The sequence below is a fragment of the Rhea pennata genome, chromosome 16, assembly GCF_028389875.1.
Source record: "Rhea pennata isolate bPtePen1 chromosome 16, bPtePen1.pri, whole genome shotgun sequence".
Lineage (NCBI taxonomy): Eukaryota > Metazoa > Chordata > Aves > Rheiformes > Rheidae > Rhea > Rhea pennata.
This window is the reverse complement of record NC_084678.1, coordinates 11652573-11678180: the sequence shown is the minus strand read 5'-3', so window position 1 is coordinate 11678180 and position 25608 is coordinate 11652573. Positions and strand designations below refer to the sequence as shown.

The 25608-nt window shown below is 37.0% G+C and overlaps 1 protein-coding gene across 1 annotated transcript; it reads left to right on the top strand.

Annotated features, from left to right (window-relative positions):
* Positions 1-15019: 15019 nt before the first annotated feature.
* LOC134147942 (formin-I-like) lies at positions 15020-23894 on the top strand. The gene is made up of 6 exons (XM_062589541.1): positions 15020-15095; positions 18973-19084; positions 20396-20486; positions 21036-21122; positions 23405-23557; positions 23835-23894. The coding sequence occupies exons 1-6, from the start codon at positions 15020-15022 to the stop codon at positions 23892-23894; spliced, it is 579 nt and encodes a 192-aa protein (XP_062445525.1).
* The last annotated feature ends 1714 nt before the right edge of the window (positions 23895-25608 follow it).

Sequence of the window (25608 nt, the reverse complement as noted above, 5' to 3'; positions counted from 1 at the left end):
AGGGGTGTTCGTGCATGCATTCCAGGAGTCTTTTTATTTTAGACTGCTGTCATATTATTATGATTCAGTGTGGTAGGAGGGAGGATCTGAACTAGCGTGTATTGTAGGATGAATGTTAGGACGAACAGATAAAGAAAGGCGTTAGCCTGCCTTTTCCCTGGACTCTTCCGCGCGCGCCGTTCTGCGTATCTTCTGCTGCTTTGTTCAGTCAGTTTTAAATGGCTCAGATAAAGCGGCTTTAACTCCTTTTGCTTGGCTGGTGCCCAGAAAGCCTGAAAGGAGTCGTTAGGGTCGTAGTTATCACAGTGTGGAGACGACATGCAAAACCTGCCGTGCCTCTCAGCGCCCTGGTGAGCCGGGGCTGGGGGAGCGGGGAGCGGCAGGGAGTCCCGCGAGCGCTCCTGCCGGGTATGCCCGGCAGCAGAACTGGCCGGAAACCGCATACCTCTCCGTTAAACACACCTCGCACCGTTTCCAGGCCAAAACTATAAATACTTCTCCCTGTAGAATAATGGACGTAGGGAGATTTTCTGGAGCGCCACACTTTCCCTTCAATTGTGTGGGTTGATTTTTCATTCAAATCAGATAGATATCTATACTGAATTTCAGGTGGATGATAAAATTTTAATCTGTACTTCTTTAACCTGACAGAGAAAGGAATACATTATTAATGGAAACACATGTATTTCCCTAATGTGCATTTTTCATAATTGAAACATTTAGTTTTTTTCTTTTTTAACAATTTTGTTATTCAGCCTTGTATAAAAAATGTTCTGTTTGGTTGCACCAGTCACATTCCATTAGACAATATAACACGATCTGACTTAGTGGCATTTCAGTGGATAATTTGACAAAAATCTTTTTTTTTTTTTAAGAAAAAGTACAACTAAAACAAACACAAAAATGAACATTTCAAAAATTGTGATTTGCTGGGAGAAAAGCCCCACAGATACAAAACCATAAAGGTCAGGATCTGTTACTCGAGTCTTGTTTGCAAGTAAAAATACCATGCTAACACATGACTGTCACAAACCTAAGCAAGACAGACAATTTTGACAGATCTCATAAGCTGAAATGTGCCCTTTTTTTTGCCTCTCTCATCTTGAATTTTTTCCACCGTGCTTACAGATGTGCAGAGAGAGAGTTAACAGAGACATTAAAACAACAGGGTGCTGTTAAAAATAACCTGCACCAAGAACTGTCTTTTCTGTGCTCTCTGGGGAATGCATTAACTGTCAGCAGTCTAATTTACTAACAAGCCTTTCTGAATTTACAATACATAAAATGATTCACTTAGCTTTTACAAACATTTGTCTTGATACATTATTAAGAAAATTAGAAGATGTTCCCTGTTGTTCTCCTGTCTTAGGCAGAACCCCATCCTAGTGTAAAGAAGACTGGTGAAAGTGAACAAAAGAATAAAGAAATGATTTTTTTGCAGAGCCCAAAATGCATTCATTCTATATATGCTATGTAAAAAGAAAAAAGAAGAGATTTTTGAAAATTTTCAACAATGAAAAAGAGAATCTGTTTTTTGTCACAGGCAAATTACAAGAAAGTGTCTAGTTTGTTAGACACACTGTGGCAAGATTTCTTGGTCCATGATGGAATATTTGGTCAGAAATGCAAAGCTTAACATACCCAGTGCTTCAGGAGCTGCAGAGTGTGGAGTCTGCTTGCATGGGATGCAGGGGATGGTAACCTGAGTCGCTTACATCCTATTAAAAAATTAAAAACTTCATATTTTGTAAGTTGTAACTGCTGGTTTTTTGGCCACTCTTAGGAAGCATCCCTACAAATGTGCACAGGGTGTTGTGTTGTCAAGCAATGCGGTCAGATTCAAATGAAAATTAAGCAAATGCATTAAATTACTTGTGCACTGAAGTAAAGGAGATAAGTCCTCCTTTTGTTTATGTGAACCAGAGTGTGCTGTTGACATGAGGCTATGATGTTGTCTTTGTGTTATCATTGTCATCCTGGTGCAAAATCTTTGAACCTTTTACCATGCAAAAGATTTTAACTGTTGTAAAAATACTAACGAATTTCACATGAAGAAATGCTATCCTGTATAAATAGGAGGTTGCACTTTAAAGCTGGCAGAGTTTAGCCTTAAGGAAACTATATTTTTCAATTCAAATACATCCATATTCTTGTTTGCTTACACAGGGACTGTTCAGTGGGGAATTATCTTGTTAAAATCTAATCGTGTACAATGTATGTGTGGTGTAAATATATGGCCATTTAAAATTCAGAACCGGAATGTGGAGGTCATTGCAGGAACCTTATGTGCCTCAGCAAGTATGAATGAATTACCAAACTGCTTTTATTCTTTCTTCAGTGTTCACGTAGCTATTTGGAACTGGGAGCTATGCCATAAGTTACCTTTATATTAGCACTGAAAATTCCAAGGCTTTGAAAACAAAATATTTCTTCTTCTTTTACTCCTGGTTTTATTTGTAGGCTGTAAAAAATACAGTGTGTCTGTCGATCAGAAGTTGATTCATACATTGGAAATTCACTAAGCTTAAGTATGTTTAATGTAGTGTGGCTCGGAATAAAAGGTAACCAGTGGATTTAATAGTTTCTGACCTCTGTCATGTGAGAGGTTATTTATATGTTACCCCATCAGACCTGTTCCAGGTGACTGTGGTGCTCGGATGGATGGAGAGGTCCTTTTTTGCCGGGGTTTGTTCTACCTCAAACCTGCATTGCTGAGGCTTTTAGCAGACCAGTTACTATGTCTTCAGAGAGCTGTAGGCGTAGGCAAAGCAAGTGGCTGCTCAGGTCCGGAAGCTGCTGAGGGTGGGAAGGCAGCTGCAGCCCTGCTGCCTGCTCTGCCCTTTGAGCTGCTGCTCTCTGAACGCACGAGGCTCCCCAGGCAGCTCCACTCGTGGGGGTGCATGGGGCGGAGGGGATGGGAGGAGGGGATGCCCCTTCTCCGTCTGGCTTTGGCTGCAAGCCCTAGCCATCCTGAGAAAACTCTCCTTCCCTCTACCCTTCCTTCTCTATAGTCTGCGCAACGCTCATGGAGAGGGATCTTCACCTAGCAGATGCCCAGATGGAAGAGTTTTAAAAGGATGGTTTATTTCCTGGTGGTGAAGTCATTCTCCAGGGATGTAGGAGACACGGCAGTGGCCAAAGGGATATTCTAGCTAAGCTACTGGACAGACCTGCAAGTGTCTGGGTTGAACCTGAGAATACCTATTGGAAGAAACAATAGAGGCAAAAGTGTGAGCATCTGGGGAGTGTGACTTCCCATTGCCTGGGAAGCTCCTGGCACAAGTCCTGTGCTATGCTGGTAATATGTATATGTTCCTTCTAAACTCTCAATTCTGCGTACCATTCAGGAGAGAGTATTACACTAGCGAACGCTCTGGTCTGTCTAAAATGGCAGTTGTTTATTCCTTCTACACAGTCTGTGAAAGAGCTTTACCCACTGTGTAAGGCTCTGTACTTGTAGGCATTTGGTTACTCCACTTTCCTTTTTTGCTTTACTTGATTCTGATTTGGCATTACAACCCACACCTGGTTCACTTAAGAGGAACATAAATTTGTATGTAAGCTTCTTGAAGAATACTTTTTTGGGTATTTTTAGTTTTTAACATGTTTTGACAAATTCATGTGACAACTATACCTGGTGGTACAGACATACATTTTTCGCTCCTTCACTCTGAAAATTTCTAATGATCCTGATTTAGCTTTCACAGTCTTTGTATGCAATATTTTACACTAACAGTAAGACACAGGTGAGCATATAAGATTGATGTTTTCACTTCTTACCAGATTTTCTAACTAAAAAAGATTTCCTCGTGGCAGTTCTACCTCCAGATATTACCACCCTATCTTCTAAAACTGGAAAAGCTCTGTATATTTGATATCTTGTAGACTCTCACCTGGTTTCAAAGGGAGATTGTATTTGCTGGGCAGGTTGTCGATAAAACATAAAATATGAATGAAATTGTAATTTTATAGCAAATACTGGAGCTGTAACTGTCACAAGTACTCTGTATCCTCAATAGCCAGATTAAAAAAATCCTTAAAAATATTTGATTGGCTTTTGTTCCAGCTAAGCCAAGAAAAAATCCTCAAAATTATGAATATGGTGAAAAATAAGGAAGTGAGCATTGAAGGAGCTTTGCATTTGGCACAGAAAGAGGTGTATGCTGAAAAGGTAAGGCCACTCCTTTGATCTATTTTGCAGGACATTTAAGCGTAACAGCGTATTCTAGAAAACCTGTTTGTGCAGTAGGAGCATATCTGTGCCTCTTTCAGAGAGGTAGTCCCAATTTGTGTAAACATACACATCAGCTTATAACCAAGCTGATCAGATACTGATGGCTAGAGTCTGCTGCTGCGGTTGTGCTGCCAGTAGCCTAATGAACTGATATCCCCACGTAAATGCTGAGGCTACAGTGATGTCATACCTGGATTAAGTAGTTTAAATCTAGATCAAATATGTTCACATATTCACCTGGGTTAAGTAGTTTAAATCTAGATCAAACGGGTTTATGTATTCATTAGTCTATGAATGCAGCATAAAAGTAGTGTAACAATAAAAGCATGCAGGGCAAAATCCCTGGTTACTCACTGACACTGTGGAGCACCTCAGAAAAACAGTGGATCTGAGGGGTCTCTTAGTGTAGTGTTGTCCTAAGGTCATGTGTGGTCATCATAAGACATTCTGAGATGGCTCATTGTTATGAATCTCCACAGGAATGACCACAAAATGCAAAGTCTAGGCCACTGTGACCTGAATTCCAATATTGCCTGTGGTTGGCTGTCACCCTCCATCAGCCAAGAGTAGAATCACTGTAAAAATGGCACAGAATAGGTCAGCAAGACCAAAAGGTCTAGTCCAGGGACTTCCTAAAGATAAGATTGAGACACAAAAATTTCAAATTTTCTGCTGTTAAAGCTTTCCTCTGTTCGTTGAAAATCCAAAGTGGTTTATTAATCTCTTTCCATTTGATTATGTAGAAAGCCTGAATTTTTTTTCATGAGAAAACTGGAAGTTGATAATAGTGAGCCAAAATGGTTTGAGAGCACAGGGTGTACATGAGATATGTACAGTAGCGCACGAGCCTTGTCCTCCTCTCCTTACTCGCAGTATTCCAGTATCTCTTCCATGGCAATCTTCTGTCCACTATCATCAGAGAATTGCCAGACGGGAAATCCTTAGAGAATTTTTCACTTTCTATTTCCCCTTCTGATCTGGATTTTTGAATCTGCCTCCCTTTGGGAGCATCTACAGGACACCACGGAATCTTGTGATATGCTAATGTCATAATCTCAAAAAGTTTTGCATCATAGGAGCAAAAAGTGATTTGGGGATAATCTTGATGCATTCTTTCACACTTTTAAAAATAACTTTCTAAACTACTTGTTAACTACTTGGCAGGAAAGAAGTGAAAGTAAAATGAGAAGGAGAAGCAAAAATAAGTCCTAATAAAAAAAGTATCAAAAGTTTTGCAGAAAGGCTGCAGCCAACAGGAGATTAAGTTCAACAACATGACCAGAGTAAGAGGAAAATGAGTGTAAATGAGAAAAAATGTAATTGGCTAAAACTAGCTAAAACTCAACTAGCTAAAACTAGCATTACTATCATTTTTTGATCTTGGCTGTGGATGATTTCTACTGATTTTTATTCTAAGCTTATACTGCAAGAAAAGAAACAATTGCCTGAAAGACTCGTCGTGATACTTGCAGTTATGTGACATTGTCACTTTTTCTATGTACTGCAACTTAACATTTATGGACTTAACTGTCTGCAGAACTGTCCAACATTCATGAGTCTTATCACATGTTTGAAATCAAAAGTAAAAATTCTGAAACTACAGAGTTCCTCTTTAGAGTGAGTATAGGAGGAAAAATTAAGCCAACGGCAAGACTTTAGGAGATAACTGTTGATTTTAAGAATGTACAGTACTGTTAAATGAAGCAGAAGAGATGGAAGAATAACTATAAGGTAGATTTCAGCTTCCCCTAATTTTATGACACCAAAGTGGCCTTGTCACTGTTTTTAAAAGGAAAGGATGCACTTTTATTGCAGAGGAAATCCCCTAATTACCAAGACATTTTTGTGTAGAGTAACTGTTATAGGAGTAACATGCTAGAAGAGGTTCCTTCTCTACTTCTGTTGTATTAAGTTTTTATGATAGCTCATTATTGGAACAAAATCAAATTTAAGATGGTTGTATCATGACCTTCCCTTCACTGTGACAACACTGAGTACATTTTCCTGAAGATTATCGAATTAGCCATGAGGTAGAGCTGGTGTTAGGGACTAGATGACAGACTGCATACCCTCTTACAGTTGACTGTATGATCTAGTGACTCAGTTCAAGGGTTTGTAAATATTTTTCTTTAAAGTTGGATGTGGTCTTTTTTGCTAGTTAGTCTGTTTAATTATCCGCTTATACTCCTATGTTTTGAAATGTACTTGGTACAGTTCCAAGGGCTCTGCTCATTTCTCCATATCAGACCCTGCCATCCTGTTTTCAGCTCTCCCTTTGCCTTCCATCCCAATCTTTGATCCCTTCATTAGCTCAGCAGAAGTTGTGGATATTTTGCACTTGTAGAAATCAGACCAAGAGGGCACTTCCACGCTTCTCCACAGCTCTTCTACAAAGCTTCCAGCACTGCTTGAACACTGTTCACTGAGGGACATTTCACCTAAGCCCTACTGAATTTAATGGATAAAAGATAATGCAGTGTGGACATACTGATGATATCTATTTTATTTTTCAGGATTCACAGGATTTGCTAACAGGCTCACAATTTAACTTCAGTATCTACAAATACAAACACTATCGGTGGCAGAAAAGAATTTTGCAGGTAATTTTATAAATTCTCACCTTTGAAGAAATACATAAAAATACATTATGTTCAATAAATGATAAAACTAGTTCAGTATGTTCTGTGGTTCAGTATATGACCTTAATTAAAATCTACCAGTGCGGCACAAGATGCTGAACCAGCTTTTTTTTTTTAGGCCAAAAGTGTTCTGGGAGCAATATGTGAAACTTCCTCTACTGAGCCCTCGACAGGGCTGTAGAATGGACTTGAAGATCTGAGAGGTTATTTCACCTCTAAAACATGTGATTCATCACAAAGATATTTGACTCTTACATACTCCACCTGGGAGTTCTTATTTATTAGTTATCTATTGTAAATGCATGTATATGATATAAACATACTCAAATGTTTGTCCCATTTGACAAGACATCACTGCAGCTGCAATCCTACCTATGCGCTTTAGAACAAACTTTAGAACAAATGTTCCTGGGGATACTCAGAAACACAGGTCTCATTTAAAGTAATTGCAACCCAGAAGTTCCTAATGCCTATATGCATTTTGGCAAATCTGTCCCAAAGTGTTGACTTGTAAGTCATTAGGTTAAGATTTAATAACTTGATTTCTAATACATTTGTTTGTTTTTCAAAAATTAAAGTTGATTTTCTAACAGGTTCCCAAACCTGCCATCCCCATAAGAAACTGTGCTACCATCCCCTAAAGAGATACAATTTATTTTATTTTTTATAACCTGGATGAGGACCTCATGAGATGTAAATTGAAGCAGCTTCACTGACTTTAGTGGCATCGGTCCGGTTAACTTAATTCAAGCTGAGAATGCAAAGCATTGTAAATAAGATTTTAATTTAAAAATAAGTCTTTCTTTGCTGTAGATACCTGTCCATCAAAGATTGCACATTACATGTACTTCAAACATTACATGTTTCTCTGCAATACTGAAATATTCTGATAGCGTTTTAAGGGAACTTGCATTTTTGATCCTCGAACCGAGTGTACCAGTATCTGCCAAGCAGATGTTCCTTTGTATTCCCTCACTAAGATTGTATCATGTATGATCAGAATTTTTTTCCAGGGGAAGGTTTCTTTGGCAGATAATGCATTTCATCTCTGCTTACTCTATTCTGTGAATTCTCTCTCTCTTTTTCTTTTTTTTTTTTTGACATTATGAACCAATAAGGCTTTTTTTGACTTATTTTGTCATAATAGGACATCTTGCACCATATTAAAGCAACTTTCTGTCAGTCATACCTGATAATGATTTCCTGATTCTGTAAAACTAGTGACTAAAGCTTCATATTGTTTCCAGGAGCCTGCATTTCACACAATTTTTCCTACAGTTTGCACAAAAATTGATAGTGAACACCTCCAAGTCATATATGCTAGTTTGTTGTTGTTGTTTGTAACTGTTGATATCCATAAATATTCACAAATGTTTGAAATTAAAAGATTATTTGCTTAGACATAAAATTGATAGAAATATGGATTAAATTGTAGCAGATGTAGAAGATATCAGTTTGGAAATTTGGAATTGTTTAATTCCAATTCTCTAGTTCCAGCAGCCTTCAAGAGTCAGGGATGGTAATGAGAATGCTTTGGAGATTCCCCAGTATAAACAGAAGTGAGGAAAGGGCCACAGTGGTAGCATTTGGTTGGCGTGGGCTGAGCCATAGGCATGAAATGTGCCGGGAATCATATATGGTCAAAGGTAAATATCTAACTGAGGCAAGATCTGGACCTGACACTCTTCTGAATTTGTCTTCTCTGTGGGTCAGGTTGACTGAAGCTGTGCGGTCAAATAATATTCACATCTCATCTCAACACAACTATTTCTGCTCAAGAGGGACTGACATACAGAATAGATACTGGAATCCACCTACACTAATATTTAACATTTTAAATGTAGATTGTGCACTGGAAGAAGAATAATCTTATTCTGGAACATGCAACTTAATTTTTATAACTGTGAGACAGCAATAAAAAATTTTTATTGATTTTTAATCTCACTCTCTTCACCTCTATGTATGTAGACATGTTATATATCTCTACCTACCTACCTACATACATACATGGCTATATATATAGGCATTATATATGTGTCATATATATATGTAGGCAAGAAATCTGTGTGTAGGTCAGATCTAAAGCAAAACACTAATATTTGTGTTAGAAAGTAATCTCCCAATAGAATCCCTGTTTTTCTGACACAGAAGCTACTGAATAAAAATAACCACCTTCACTTCATTTTAGCACTGGGGCATAGGTTGAACCAGTTAGTAATTGAATCTCTACTGAGATGGTCATGCTAGTAGTTTGTGCTGCCACTACTGCTGAATGGGGAGTTTTTACACTGGGGTGTATAAGACAAGAGAAATTTCAAAAGCAATAATACTTCAGAGTGATAAATTGATGCATATTTATCAAAAGAGATAGGGAAACAGAGTTACAATGAATACATATCTGTTTTGTAACCAAAACAAATATAGTACAGTATCTTGATGATGGAATGTCATTTTTTATTGTAATCATTGGCAAAATAGATACATATTCTGTGCTGGTGCTTTATCTAAATGCCCTTGCATGTTAATATTGGAGGTGCTCTCTCTCCTCTTCAATGAAGAGAAAAGATGGAATCAAGTAATGAAGAACTTTCTATTCCAGATTGATTTCAACACAAAGACCATTTTTAACATTGAAAAAGGAATTATTAAGAAACAATTCCCCTTCTCACAAGTCAAAGCCTGTGAAGATTCTGAAAGGAGACGCTTCAGCATTGTGTTTCATGGGCGCCAAGATTATGAGTTAGAAGCAGTGTCTCTTGATGATAAAAGGAAGGTAAGTTTTTACACTGTCAGAGATAGGGTATTATAAATAACAATATTTTGGTAGTAGCCAGCAGGTCCCAACTATAAATACGCATTATTATGCTGTGTGTTGTGCAAGCACAGACATACGTATGTCTTTATTCTATATGTGTTTGTTTACAGAACAGAGGGAACATGAGCTTAGGATAAAGCTTGGCTTTAGGATTTTGCTAAAGTTCACTCTGTGATTAAAGACGTGTGGCGAGCAAGGGTTATGATACAGTGAAAATAGATGCATGTCTTCAACTACACCTTGAATGTACTTGGTCTGAGACTATATTAAAACAAGCAATCAAAATTGATGATGATATGCACAGCTGAATTTTAACTGATGTTTTCTAGATAGCTGTTTCCTCTTTATGCAAGATATATATTTATAAAAATGCATGCATTTAAGAAAAATGAATGAGGCCATCATGATACTGTGAAAAATAGCTAGGAAATCATCTGTTACCATCAAAATACAATGAAATTATAAAATTATCAGAGGAAGACAGCATAGGTACAGTTACTAGATCTTTGAGTAATTAACTGATCGTGCAAGATATTGTATGAACTGTTTGATTTTGAGGTTTCAGTTCCTTTTGAATTCCAGCTTCAATCAAGTATTTTAAGTAATGTAATTAGACTCTACACTGAAATTTGAGAAACTCAGGTTATGATGTTATTGCTAGCCTTCCACTTCAATGCAAATAACTCGCATGTTCAGGGTTATTCAATGCCTGGAATTTATTTCATTCCATTACTGACGTGCTAGAGCAAGCTGCACAGTTTAGGTCAAGATACAAACTCTCAGAAAGCATGGAAGAATTTGTATCCAAAGTTTCAATATAGACACTTTTTTGGTAAGACACTTTTTGCAGGCGGAGTCATCCGTGGTGAAAATTTTTAATTTGCACCATATAGAGAAACTTTTTCCAGATGAACAACAAGCTCCTTGTGGTTAATTAGGTTAATTTTCAAAATAGATTACATTCACCAGGAGTACACATAAAGGTACTTTTGTTCTGTGGGAAGAATACTCAAATATAACCATATAACATTTTAAATTCACACCCGACTTAATCCATGTTATTTTTAATTGTAGGCTGTTTTTCTGTTGGGTTCATTTAATATTTCAAGATAAATCAATTAAGTCCTAGCTGGACTTGAACTGAGTTGAACAAAAACTTTGCCTGTGAATTTATGTATATGAAATACAAAACTAAAATTGTATTTTACAGTAAACCTTCCTTAGGGCTTACTGTAGGAAGGAAAGAAAAAGGAAATTTTACTATGTTTACCCATAAATACATGCAGGAGCATAGGTATAATAACAAATTGCAATTAGGTAGCTTAGCATCATAGAAAGGCACTATTTACTTTACATTAAATTAAATTATTCTACCTGTTTGGATACTTTTTATAGCATTGTCTATAGTTTTTATACCTAAAGAAAAATCTATTAATGTCTGATTCAAAGGAAATACCATGCAAAATACGCTCTCTACTGTCACTTCTTGCATAGATAGCATACCTTCTGAGCAGAGTTATACAGAGTAATTCATACAAGAGACCAGCAGAGTCCTCTACTGGAAGACCTACGGAATATGATGTGATACATGAAGGAGTGCTGGATTTGCAGCAAAACAGTTTTACGTCCGTTCAATGGGTGAAGTACGAACTTTATCTTTGTGGACCTCTGGGCTGTAGATTTTGTTTTTTTTTTAAAAAAAAACTACTTTAAATTAGGATTTTGTTTTGATAATTATTTGATTATATTTAATTAAAAATTAGATGCCCTGTCTGTACGTGATGAAAACATGGAAGTTAGTTGTAGCAGTACACACTACTGGAGTAGTGTATTCCGGAGTGTGTCAGAGATTCTGTGCGCTTTCCCAATACAAATGTATAATCATAATGGTGCTCAGAGTGATTTGATGGAGAGACTTCTTTGTTTACATTTTTACTCTTTTTCTATCCCATTTTCTGTCATAAAGAAAAGAAAAAAAATACTGTCAAAGCAGAAAAAGAGTGTAGGAGTGCTGTGATTCATTGACTCATACCGGTCAAATGGCTGTCCTGCAACGCCTAATTCATTTTTTGGGGTGTTTTGAACTTCTCTCTTGTAGAGATGGCCAACCAGGGTGGCCTACTGGCTGGTGGCTTTGGAAAAAGGAATCATTATTCAGTAGGAAATCTGCCACCAGCATTCCTTGCAGCCCCTAAGCTAAAAAAAAAATCAGAACGACTTTGCTTCCTATTAGCCTCTTACTGAACTGGTGAACTAGCCACAAATATTTTTACGTAGATTGCTGCCTATCCTACAGACGCCGACTCTTCCCTGAGCCAGTTTCTAAAACACTGCTTCTGTTTTTATCACAGTCGGGCATTGCTTATACTGTCAAAGGAGTGAGAGAGAACGAAAGTCTCCCTAGTAAAAACTAATGAAAAAAAGTTGTAATTATCTGCACAGGGTAATTGTCTCAAAAGACTTCACAGTGCACATAAAATGATTTTAATTGTTTTTAAAAGGCTACCGCTGTATGTCTTGTAAACACTATCCTCAAGTGTGTCCCAGGATTTGTTACCTTGCAACATCTAACAAGTTTGTTAACAAACAAAAATTGATTTTTATTTATCTTGTGAAGTAAAGCCCTGGTTGCTTTCCACTTGATATTAATCCTTTCTTTTTTTTTTGCAAAGTAAATAATAGTGGAAACATCTGAAGATCCGATTAAACTGTAAGTTCCTGTTTTAAAGAAAGGAGAGATCAATATAAATGCCAGCTCTATTAAACAATTCTTATCGCTTTGACTGTTTATGTGGGAATAGTTGCAATTTATATTTTATGTTTAATTCTTCTGGTGCAGCTAAGCTTATTTAAATTCCTCATATAACACCTTAATCAAATAGCCACACCTTGAAGAGAAAGAGGAAGAAAAAAAAAGGTCTGATAGAACTGTCGGAATGATAAAGAAATGCAGTAACTCTCAAGAGAAATGAGAATGCAAATACTTAAATAAGAATAAAAAGCGCGTACAGTAAACCCCCAACGTTGCTGTTGAGTATGGGGCCTTCATATGCGTTGTAAGGAGTAGAGAAGAATCTTAGAAGAGAGACTCGGGCAGAAGATTCTGCTGTAATAGAAGCTGCATATAGTCAGCTAATTTGTGCCCAGAATAATTTATCATCTAAAGAGTAATAACCCACACTTTGGGACAGTATGAGCCAAGTGACTTCTGATGAAAACCCTCAGAATTCTGTAACACCTTCCTGTCAGGTGGCTCTTGGGAATGAAGGTGCCCAGGGCCATTCGAGATACATGCGTGAAGGCATTTCCAAGAAGGAGAGTTACTGGTCTATAAGAATGTGTACTAAGTTATATTATTTGATTTGTCGTAGCCTGGTGGCAGTAAAACCTGGAAGACCCAGAAACTCCAAAGCTTTGTCCTGTTAGGTGCTATGTAGTCACATAGTAAATTCCCTTAAAAGCTCACAGTTTAAAAGACCATCCATAACAAGCAAATGAGGATAATAAATAGAATGGGAAGGACAAGGTGTAGATAAGAAATTTACAGGATGTAATTTTCAGTCAGTAGTCAGATCTTGTTCTTAATTCTAGCTCTCCCATTTGATCATAGGAATGGCAGGCAGGAATTACGTATTTTGTATCACAGTTTATTCATATCAGATGAGATTAAGCCCTTATCTCAAAGGTGTTATGCTCTAGATTGATAGTTTTGATTGTTCCATGGAAGATACTATAGGAATGTGGAGACTTACTGAAATTAGAAAGTGCTTTAACAAAGGCAAGAAGGCTTGTGTAAATAAGTAATCAATGAAGAATGAACTGTATCTCCATTCCTTGTCCTTCAGGTACTTGGTGCAACTACGTGAAGGAGAACTGACTTTGTATTGCATAGGTCTGGGAGGAGAGAACAAGAATGCAGACCCTGTAACAAACACAATTAATTTGTCAGGTGGTAATGTGAGTGTCAGCAAGGAGAATGGATGTGGTACCTTTTCAGTCCAGACCAAAGAACACAATTATTTGTAAGTATAGTTGGTAATTAATAACTTGTTAAAGCAGAACAACTGAAAACAAGGTCATGCAACAGAGAATCTCAGTGTCAGCAGTGGAGAAACTAGGCTATCAAAATTAGACAACCCCTCCCATTGCTGTGCTCTGGCTTGCTGGCAGAACAAGCAGATTCATTTTAAGGCAGAATCAAAAGTACCATGATACGGAATTGAGAAGGTACATTGAAATACTACCCACAAAAACTGCCTAGTGCTCACATCAGAAGGCAGTGGAAAGATGCATCATTCAGCTTGATAAGGCTGATATGTGAGCAATTTCTGACTAGTTTGTTTACTAAACGTAGTAAGACTTTGTTCACCTTTCTCTAAGGTGGAGAAGAGGAATTATGAGGTAGCTGCACCTCAAAGTCAATATATGGCAAAACTTCAGCTCTCTGACCTTAGACATCCAAACAATTAACTTGTGTCTGAAAAGGTCAGAGTCACCAGCACTAGGCTCCTTTGACAGCTAAAGCGTTTGAACATTATTCTGCTTAAATAAGAAATATTTGTAGCTGTATTAGTCAGCATGTTATTTACACTTCCTTGTGTTTATATATGACATTCTTAAATTTCAGGTTTCGAATACCCTTTACTGTCCAAAATAACAGGACAGAGGATGTTAGCAAGCTCCAGAATGAATGGGTGTCTCTTATAGAAAAGTACTGTCAGCTGTGGAATGGTGTTTCACTGCCTCGGGAAGCATCTCAGGAATGCATCGCCTCTGAAGCTGATTATGAGGAAGTTAGTGTATCCCGGAATAAACAGCCAGAGGATGCACTCCACATTAGTGTGAGCTCTGCAGCAGCCAGACCAAAGAAGTCGTCTGCCCCACAGACGAAGCCTGCAGAAGAGGAAGTAGTGCCAGTGTCACCATCTCTTCCACTTTCCATAAGCAAGGCAGAGGTGCCACCAGCCCCACCTGCTTTCCCGCAGCCCTGCAGCCTCTCTCCATTGACAAAGAGAACCAAAGCCTTTCACTGGGATGTTGTTCCTTGGGATAAGGTGAGGATGAAACTGATGGTAGCTGTTAAAGAAAAGAAAAAAAAATCCTAACATGAATTAACTTAAATATATAGTTATCATAAAAGTACAATTGTGTCACAGAACAAACTGGATGCTGTTCTGTATGTTAGGATGAAAAAAGATTCTATTCTGTTGGTCTTTGTTTACCCTGTTGCACTTGTATTTTTAGATTCAAAAATCCATCTGGGGATCATGTGACCCAGACAAGAAAAAAATAGATGTATCTAGACTCTGTGATCAGTTCCAGATCCAGGACATGACAGTATTTTCTGGCAATGAATCTTCAGTGAATCAGCAAATCATGTTGGATCAAAAAGTTGCACATAACTTCAGTAAGTTATTAATAAAAACTGTGTGCTCCTATCTGAAAATGGAGGTGTGTACTGTATGCATTTTGTGTTTGTAATTTCTGCCATTTCTTTATGAAGGAAGTAAACTCATGTCTAAATGATCTTTCATTTTAGTAGCATTTTATAATCAATAGTAACAGGATGAAATAAAAAAGGGAAGGAAAAATGTAGGCTGAATATCTGGAAAAAGTTTCCAAAAAATGTAGTCCATTAAACAACAGAAGACAATCTCAAGGAAAATTGTTTTAAACTTAATGCTTTAGATACAAAATCTAGAGAAGGTGAGTAAGTGCTATGGAATGATGGTTTTCTTTAAAGGAACATAGACCAGACAACCATACAACTGCTCTATCATGAGGCTTAACTCATTTCATTAAGACTACAAACTTTAGTTTTAAAAATGATAAAACAAACTCACTAGCTGTTTGCAGACCATTGATCTGGCTTCCTTTAAGACATCCTGTTACACAGCAAAGTTCTCTTCTCCTGGTATAAAATGCATGATTATGTTCTCAAGCTGTTATCTTAGGGCAGGCATAAAGCCTGTGAAACTGATGTTAAGACTGATTTCAAAGGCTTTTCAGCCTTTGAGGGCTGGCCAGGTGATTTAAATAAAAAGAAACCAGTTCAGAAGGTAGCCCTCTCCTATACTGAGTTTAAGAATATTCATGTAGGTGGAAGTGGCTTGGTGGGATGCCTACAAACCAGGTTCCAGGAACTCCGCTGGTCTATCTCTAGACAGGCTCAAATAGCTCAGACTGTAAATTTCTGTCTTGAATGAGTGATCATGAAACACATCCTTCCTTCTCATGTCGTGGGTATGATTCTGCCCAAGGGCTAACCTACATCAGTCTTTCACAGCTAATGAAACAGCTTAACATATAGTCCTAACCTTACTGATAAATCGGTATGAAGGTCTTTCAGTTACCCTAATGAGAAGTGATAGATATTAAAGGAACAAGAGTAATTGTTCTTCAAAGGCTACTCTGCTTTCTGTTATGATCAGAGATGCTAAAAGATTCTATAACCTACCACCATTTTAAGAAAATATTACCTGTGTAAAGAATTTGGGACAGGTAAGTTTTTTGAAGTTTGAACAATTTCATCTTTATGACTATTGATAAGAAAGAATACACTTTGGAGATCTTGTAAAGTTTTAATTGGCAACTGTTAATGGAAATAATTTGGTGGAATTATTGCATCCATGGACTAACAGTTTGAGGAGTTAAAAGGAAGTAATTGATACAAAACTACTGTCATAGATAAAGAATCCTGAAATAGCACTTTTATCTGCTACATCATTGCAGTTTCATTTAAGAAATTTCTTTCTTTTGGTTTGCAAATAGCACCATTCTCCTGTTTGATCCTTTTCACTTACAACTTTTCTCATTGAGACAGTCTACATCCATTTCTTAATCTTATCCTTAAAGTCCCATCAATGAGAGTTTTGGCATATACTTAATGTAATGGACATTACTTAGATCAAAAGCTAATTTCATCCTGAAAATCCTGATTAATCTTCCAGCAAGTGCTGCAAACCACAGTCCTTAAATTAATGAATAAAAAGATGAAGATACAAAATGCCTGTACGTTAAAGTTTCCTGAGAATTTGCGTGGGTTTCAAAACACAAGAGAAAAATGGAAAATGGAAGAGAGTTATGAGAACAGGGAAGATATATACACTAAATTCCAGCCCAATGTATGCAAAACCACAAAAAACTCCTAAGTTATTTAGTGCCTTCTTTTAGACAAAGTAGTTTTCTGCCATATGGAGAATAATGTTTCAGAGAGACAAGAGAAACACCCTCAGATTATCAAAGAAAAAAAATTTAGGAGATGGTATAACCTGTATGTTAATCCAAGTATGTGTGATTTATTGGGTGGAAACCGACTTTGGAGTCAGAATACCAGCTTATGTGACGCTTATGTTCACTCTTTCTGAACCTCAGTTTCCTGTATATAAAATCCTTATTTTGCTTAGAAAATACTTTGAAATTCAACATCATAGCACTGTTAAGAAAAAATCAATAAATTGTTAGTAACTGAGTAGGGGGTAAATGTATTTTACTTATGAAGAAAAAATTGCAGATCGTTTTTTTGGAATGAAAGAAACTTTGGAATGGAGACCTGAACTCACCTGTTTCTAGAGATAGGTAAATACTATAGAAGAATAGTGGACTTTTATTTGAATTAAGGATACATCACTGTATTCATCCAGCTTTTCATGAGTGTTCTGGAAAATAAATTCAACAAACACAATGAATTATGAATATATAGAGGAGATTGGAAAACTAATTCTGGATCTGTGCCACAAGTATTTTCATCAGCAACCCAGTTCTAGAATATGTGTAACCAAGTCAAGGAGCTGAAAAAAAACTCTGTGACCTTTGTCTAATCAACAGAGAACATTTTGAATTTCACTTGTTAAATATTTGTAGCTCATTACTTTTATAAAGTCTGAAGACCAGGAATTATTCAACGGTTAATTTCAAACACAGAAAATGATTAAGAAAATCTTAAATGCTTTGAGGACTGTTTGTGAAAGTGAAGTAGCTAAATTTTAAAATCAATGTTTTATTATGAATTAATCACTCTGTTACATACAGATAGATTCCCAGCTGAAAAAATATATGGTTTGAAAGGTGTAAGGTATAAGGCATAAAATGCATAAGAAAGAAAATGATTCTACCATGCTTAGCACTAAAGCTGGATCTTACAACAGAAGTAAAGGAGTGGAAAGTCTGTAAGAGAAGGAATAAATGGAATACACTCCACTGGCCAACAATCTCCTGAGAGCCATTATTATATGACCTAGGCCACAGCAAGTTTCTATTACCTGAAAAATGCTGGACTGTTTTAGAATTGGAGAAATAAAGGATAAATGATACAAATCCTTCCTGATATCTCCTTCCCAGTCCTTTTGTGCTGCTCGGAAGAGTTCTGCCAGTGCAGACTCGAGGGCAATTTAATGCTACACTGAGAAGCACATTAAATTTTCTCACTTTCTCTGTTGATCCCTTGTGTTCACTTCCTTGTGTTTTCCTTTTCACTCCTTTGTCCTTTGGTAATGATGACAGAGACAGGTTAAAGAATAACTGGCATGACAAAGTGGTCCTTTTTTTTTGAGCAACAGCCTTCCTAATGGATCTTTGCCTGCCTGGGAAACAGAGAGCTTATTTCCATTTCCCTTGCATACTGTGTGATATGACCCAACCCCATGTCTGCGCAAAAGTGTTTAAACATTACAAAATGTACACAACGTTCATCACATTTTAGAATGCCAGGAAGGAGTATCTGTCAATGAGGTCTGCAAGGGAGAGTATTAAAATATACTCTTTGGGCAGTGTGGAAGAAATGAGCATTTCTGTTTCCTAGGTTGCCTTCATTTGGGATTGATTTGGGATTTTGTTGCCAGGACTCTTAAATACTTTCTTTTCAAGACTAGAAAAGAAGCAAAAGAAGTAAACAAAATCAAAACAAATGGAGTATTTAATTTCTTTAACCTTCAAAGTATTATAATATACAAATACATGGCAATTTTATTCAGAAAAATTAGAATTTACTTTCACTACTGAGCTGAGTGCAAGAGAAATATATAATAGAAAATATTTAATACCTTCCTATAACAGTATATTGATAGTTTTGTCATAAGCATTGACTATGTTATGACAGAAACATATTTTTGCTTGACTGATGCTTTATGTATTTAAAGGAAATATGAAGACTGAGTTTTCACTTTAGCATTAGTAGCTACTAAGTGAAAAACAAATTTTATCTGGGAAGCAAATATAAAATGTTTTGATGTTTTTCCTTCCCTGAGCATTTTCCTTCAAGTAATCTAAGAATCATTTTCCCCTAGACATTTTTCTTAAAAGTTTCCGAATAAAACCAAGCCAGCTGAAAGAAAAATTATACATCATACATGAAGAGAATGGTGGACTTACAGATGAGCAGATTACAGCACTAAGAAGGTAATCTTTGGGGTTCAATTGTTTATTTATGATAATTGGTACCATTTGGAAAAAGCATATTTTTCTGCCAATAATGGGAAATTCAGGAAAGATACTACTATGACATTGAACCTCTCCTGACTGTAAATAAAAAATTAGGATTGTACACGGAAATCTCAGTCCTCACAACTAAGGTTGTACAGTGTTCCCCAGAATGTCATTCTCCCCCGTGTTGTTTAGGAAATGACAGCAAGCCTGACATGATTTTGTGAACAGCTTACAAGGAGCAGAGTTAATAAAAGAATCGATTGTGGTAGTGAGCAGCTGTAACTTAATGGGAACGCTTCACAGCCTTACCTTCTATCACGGGGTCACAAATCAAAGAAGCGTAAGAAATTTGGTTCCCTGTTTAAGTATTCATTTGGAAAGGGGAAAACAAATTGCTTTGGATTGGGAAAGGATATTAAGAATATCAGTATTTCTTAGTGGCAGAGATTTGGGGCTCAAAGCAGAATGCAAATTTTTGTATCTTTAAAAAAATGAATTATTATATTGAGAGGAATAGATTTTGGGAGTGCAAGCAAACTATTGGCATGTAAAATTTGTAGGAAATAGATTGTATCGTTTTGAATAGTTTATGACCCAGGAAGGGAGCAGGTCCTAAATTAGTGTCCATTATACAGCCAAGTCTCCATTCAAGGCATATGACACCTGCACCATTTTATTAAATACATTCATACGAAAATTTGATGTGAAACTGCTTCTTGCTTCAAAATGAGAAAATATTAGAGTGTTTTGCTAAAAGGAGGCTGGAAAAAGATGAAGCTGGTGAAGAAAGTCGGAAAGTAACCAATCTATTTTGCCACCAACATGCCTACTTCCTGTGGCATGAAAGTAATCCTGGCTAAATCCTAATCCTTATCTCTACATCAACAATAATGTTTAAATCCATGGAGTTATGTCTACACTTAGAAGGTCATGAGAACAGGAAAAACAGTTGAGTAACATATATGGAATTAATGTCATTATACGAGATGGCTTGTACAGAGCTTGCTTGAACTATGAAATGACATAGAAAAGCTTGTGAATATTTAAAATTTTTAAGGGTACCGAAGTTCTGAAGGAAGTTTCCATGCAGCCTGAGGGGCTTTGTCATTTATAGTGACACCAGCAACACAGCAGATTGTGAGCTGGTGAAAGGTGTATAGCTCCAAATTGCCATACATGAAACAATAAACAGTACGAAATCCCAATGCATGGAATAGAATGATTGTTTTACACTAAAACAATGCTCATGAAAGAGGACATTTAATTTTATTTACTGTTTTACAGATATATGCCAACACCGAAAGATGTAGAAAGGTACCAGTCCTTCAGGGGGTCTCCTTCAGAGCTGCACATAGTTGATCAGTTTATGTTAGAGGTAAGAAGGAACAGCCATTAAAACACACCACGCTAGATTTCTAGATAAAACTGATATGAGAAGGAGTTGTTTGGAACTTAAATTTCCAATCTCACCCAAAAGCAGTGTAAGAGGGTTTAGCCGATGAGGGGATACACAAAAATTGTGGAGAGAGTTTTTATCCCTTTGCATTTCTGAGTAGCACTCCCTCCCATTCCTTGAAACTAGAAACTGCTTTATTCTGAGCTAGATTTCCAAAAGCTTAAAGTGTAAAATTGTGTGTATTTAACTATTCTTGTTCACAAGAAACATTGATTTTAATAGCATCTGTCCCTATGTTCATACACAGTGAGTTTTTTAATTTACATATGGAAAGCAAGTATGTTTCTGACATGTGATTTCTGTATTTGCCATCATACATCTACTGACTTAAGGCCTAGAGTAAGATTAATAAGTACAGAAATTAGGAAAACTATGCTACAATTGAATTTCTCAATATATTATGAGAGATACATGCATGTTTGAGTTGAAACGTGGGTTTGGATTCCTTTTCTGTTCTGTTCTATGCAGATGTGTAAAATCCCACATTTAGGCCAGAGGTTGGATCTCCTACTTACCATACGAGAACTCCCTGTGAGCATAAAAGATTTAGAGCCTGTAAGTAATGTGCCTATTTAATTGTTTGCTTGTAATAAGAATCTATTGGTTGGATATCAGAGAGGCAAATGAACTCAGTGCAGATTTCAAACTGTGTGGAGATTTTCTTTCTACAAGGAAACAGTTCATAAGCCATAATGTGCACAATTTATGCTGTAATAATCTAGGCAGCCTAATGTGTAAAATATCATTTTCCTGCACTGCTCAAAAGCAAATTAAAAAATTTAAAAAGTCACTGTAGCTTCTGGCTTTGATAGCCAAAGAGTTGTAAGTAACATGCAGCTAAGTTGTATTTGCAGTGTAATACAGACCACCTGCTGGTGCATTTGGAGTGCCTTTGGGAATCCAAAACTTGGGGTCATTTGGTAATGCAAATGCCTTCTACAGAAAGCAGGACCTGAGAAGCACATGGAACTGAGCTCAGATCGATCCGTGTGACCCTTTCTCTTGGGACGTTAAAGAATACAGGGTTTTTTTGAGACATTAGCTGGCAGAAGTGCTTTTACTTTATTGTATTTTGCTAACGAGACAATATTCTACAGTAAAAGTTCAAAACAGAACACAGTAAGAAATGAGGACTTTACAGGGCTCTTATATGCATGTACGTATACGTGTATGCATTTAATATCATTCGTATTTCACTAAGGTTGAAGGAACAGTTGCTGATGGATCTGGTAGTGCAATAAATACCCACAAAGGAGTGGGAAAAAGACAGGAAAAGATATTCAGATTTTCATGTGGAGTTGTTAGCCTTTCCCATTCTTTGGTAAGTGATAAGATAGAGGGGAATTTGACCATTAAAATCTGATCCCTTATGTGGGAAGATTTTTGCCCCACAAGCTGAAGGAACCATCCAAAATCATGGATAGTTAGAGCGAGTTTATTGGACCAGCCTCTCATAGAAAATTACTGCTTCCAAAAGACTGAAACAGGCTGTCTATCCTAAAGATTACATCATTAAACTGAAATGTTGTAAAATTGAGTTCAAGCTGAGTTCTGCCTAGTTCAGAATGGCCTGAGAAGGAGGGTAGGGTGGGAGGGGAAAAAATTAACAGTGTTTGAGTTGGAAGGAGCTGGATCTTCCTGTTCCAAACTGCTGCCTTTCCTGCCAGGCTTTGCCTATGCTTTAATTCAAAACAACACAATTCTGTTTTTGTCAAAATGTTTCAAAGATTTTACTTTTTTTCTGCATGGAAATGAAAGCACATTTTGAAAGTTGATGCAAGTCAGATTTGTTATCCTTTGTTTGGCTGTGAACAAAACTCGGAAGAGGAACAGATGGAGAACACTGGGGAGATGCACAGATTTCTGACCCTGCCTGGTATAATGTGACACATTTGCTCTCCTCTATTGAAATCAAATATTCGAAAATTTGTAAGCTATAGTATACCAATTGCTTTAAGGGATATTTATTGTTCATTAAACTGTTGATTGGTTCTCTAAGTACTTTGTTATTTGTGCACACTACACGCATATATATATATATATATGTAATGTTTAAACTAGACACCTAAAATTTTATTGGACAGTCTGAATATTAGCTTTCAGTATTGTTTGGCCCTGTGATGTGCCATGAATGTTTTAACAAGGGCTTTCAAGACTCCCTCCCGTAAGTTTTCTCCTTTCCCTGTTTTTAAATTTTATATGTTGGTGGTTGATCAAGATAGATGTGGCAGTAGAAAAATACACATTTTCTAATTTAAAACAAAAACACCTCTTGTATCTATAGACTGATAAAGGAGGTGGCTTCCCTGGGGAAATGGAAATTAAGTTTGATTACAGGAAATTATTCTTACTTGTGGGGAAACTGTACCAAGAATTTTGATAAGATAACAGTTTTCTAGCTAGTATAGACAGACGGTAGAGAGGTGAAGGATGGAGAACCTTACACTGCGCTTCAGGCTATGTCTTCCCCTGATGCCTGACATTTGGTGCAATCTGGTGCATTCAAATAGCAAAATATTTTTTATTCAGAAGCATTTTTAAGAGATGAGGTTGAAGTTCTTTTGGCAAAGCTGATTTGGAAGCCAGAAAGGATGTGACCTCCAACTGAGGCAGGGAGGCTGTGCCAACACTAGCTTTATCTTAGTGGCAGAATTTTGACTGGTCTTTGCTGAAAACCCCTGGCCTGTTCTCCAAAGGAAGTTGAACAGTAAGATATTTACTCTCTCTGACTTATTTACTCTAGCTAAGAACAATGAGGCTTGGCAAAGGGAAGGTAAAGATGCCATTGCTTAACTCATACTTTCAATCTGAACTGAAAGAAGGTACCCGTATTTCAGCTAATAAACCAGAAAATCCAAGCAAGTAAGCAGCTGCAATCCAGCCAGAAATTTATAGCTGTCTTGGAGTACATTTTAGCCATTGGGAACCTTTTAAATGAAAAGGCTGGAAAAGAGAAGGCTAGAGGATTTCGACTGTCGTCTTTGATGAAAGTGAGTAAATATTTTTCTTGTCATTAAAATCATCGTATTATAATGTATGTTAGCCATTAACATTAAACTAAGTTTTGCCCTCAATGTGGAGAAAGGCAATCATTTTTAATGAATAGCTAACATTTTAACATCTGCTCTTGATTACACTAGAAACAAAGTCTGGTTTAACAACATGTTCTTTAACATGTATTGTAACAAGGTGCATTTCCCCATTTCAGACAAGAACGCTGGGTACATGGGGGCACTGTGGTGTTGAACATGCTGTTTTTCTAATAAGGTAGAATATAGAAATACTGATTGCTCTGATATTGAGATCCCACAGCTAGAGAAGACATGAGCAGTGAGCCACTAGCTAGTTTAGTAATTTACAGCTTTGTGCAGAATGCTGTTATAGGGATCTGGTTTTGTTTCACAGTGGTCAGAGGTTGTGACTATGGCATTTCTTCTGCAAAGGTAGTGGAAGAAAAGGTATGGCACTGGAGCAATTCCTCTTAGCACTTCAGCTTTTTACTTCAGTGCAGAGGTCTTTTATAACAAGTGCTACATATTTTTTTTAAGGTAAAGTTTCACAAGTAGAATATAAATAAATGAATAAATTCAAAGAAAGTGAAATTTGCCTGCAGCAGTTTTAACTGGTGAAATGTATGTGAAACTTCTGGAGCAAATGCCAGAGCCTTGGTGGATTGTGGAAGTGGTACTGCACAGAGTATGACTGGAAGCATTGGGCTAGGAGGTTCAAACAGTGGGCTTCATAGCCCTAAAAATGCCTTCTGGGAATCAGGACACCTGTTACACCCTTTAAAGATAAATATTCTGTTCCCTATCCTATTCTTTTCAGTGTAGCTTTGAAGATACAAACTGATGTCAAAAGCAGCAGGATTATGTATGTGCAGAACGGTTAAAATCTGCTGGCCATTCCAGCATTGCTTCAGTCCCACCAGCCCTAGTAGTGGTCCAATGTATGATTGAATAGGAGAAGAACATGCCTATTCTGATCTTTTCTCTGTCCTGACAGAGATCTGCCCTTCAAAACCCACCATTTAGCTCTTAGTTCTTGTGTCTTAGCTGACCTAGCACTTGCATGACACGAGGCTGAGTTTTCTATTAGCTTTAAGGTAGTTGCTTTCCCCTCCTCATCAGAACTTGCCATCAGAACATGTTGCCACTGAGCTCAGGGAATTTTTTCTCCCCCTCAACCTACCAGTGACAGAGCATGATCTTCTTATGCTAAAGAAATAAGAAATAGATACTATTTCCTAAGCTGCCTTGAACCTTTAAGGCTACTGTAAAATTATGCTTGGTTTGTAAATAGAAGAGAGAAGGATTTTTTTTTTTTTTTTAAGATGTCTTTTCCATCTGGAGACTTTAATATATGAGTGAGTGATTTATAATACTAGTGACAATTCTGAGACACAGCTTGTATTTTTTTTTTAAATGGCTGTGATATCACATCTATCATAATGAAAAATGTCTACAAAACCATTTTCTGCCAGAGAGCATCTCCCTAGATCCAATTAAGGAACCTTACTATCTACATGAATACAGCATAGTGTTTTAAGTAGAAAGGAGTACGTGACTGTGTTTGGAGATCCAAAATCAGTTGCATCAATTAGGATACCTTAAGTTAAAAAAGATCCCTGTGAATAAGAAGACACAAAAGAAAAAGAAAGGTCAATGGATATGAATGTGTAAAGCTGATCTTAATCAAGAGTGTCTGCCAAATGGCAGATTGAAAAGGAGAAGTTTAATTCCATTGTGTTTTCTATTCTTGTCAAATTTACCTAGGAGCTATCAACATCCTTGCTTTTTCATATATTTTTTTAAAAGTATAATATCTCAGTCTGTCAATTATTGCTATATTCTATTTGTAGTTGTCTCTGTTGCGGGGTAAGGAGAGAACATTCACCTTGCTTCATGCCCTTGTGGAACAGATCCTCTTACAGGAGCCTGATTTGGCTAAATTTTCTCAAGAGCTGACAGAATTTGAAGCTGTTCCTGACGGTAAGATGATGGAGGGAAAATATCAACAACTAAAAAATAAAATCCCTCAA

Bases quoted from the DNA above. Each gene is read 5' to 3' on its own strand.
- LOC134147942 (XM_062589541.1), top strand. From the start codon at position 15,020: ATGACAGTATTTTCTGGCAATGAATCTTCAGTGAATCAGCAAATCATG. The intron at 19,085-20,395 runs GTAATCTTTGGG...ACTGTTTTACAG, and splicing joins CAGATTACAGCACTAAGAAG to ATATATGCCAACACCGAAAG. The intron at 21,123-23,404 runs GTAAGTAATGTG...CCCGTATTTCAG, and splicing joins GCATAAAAGATTTAGAGCCT to CTAATAAACCAGAAAATCCA.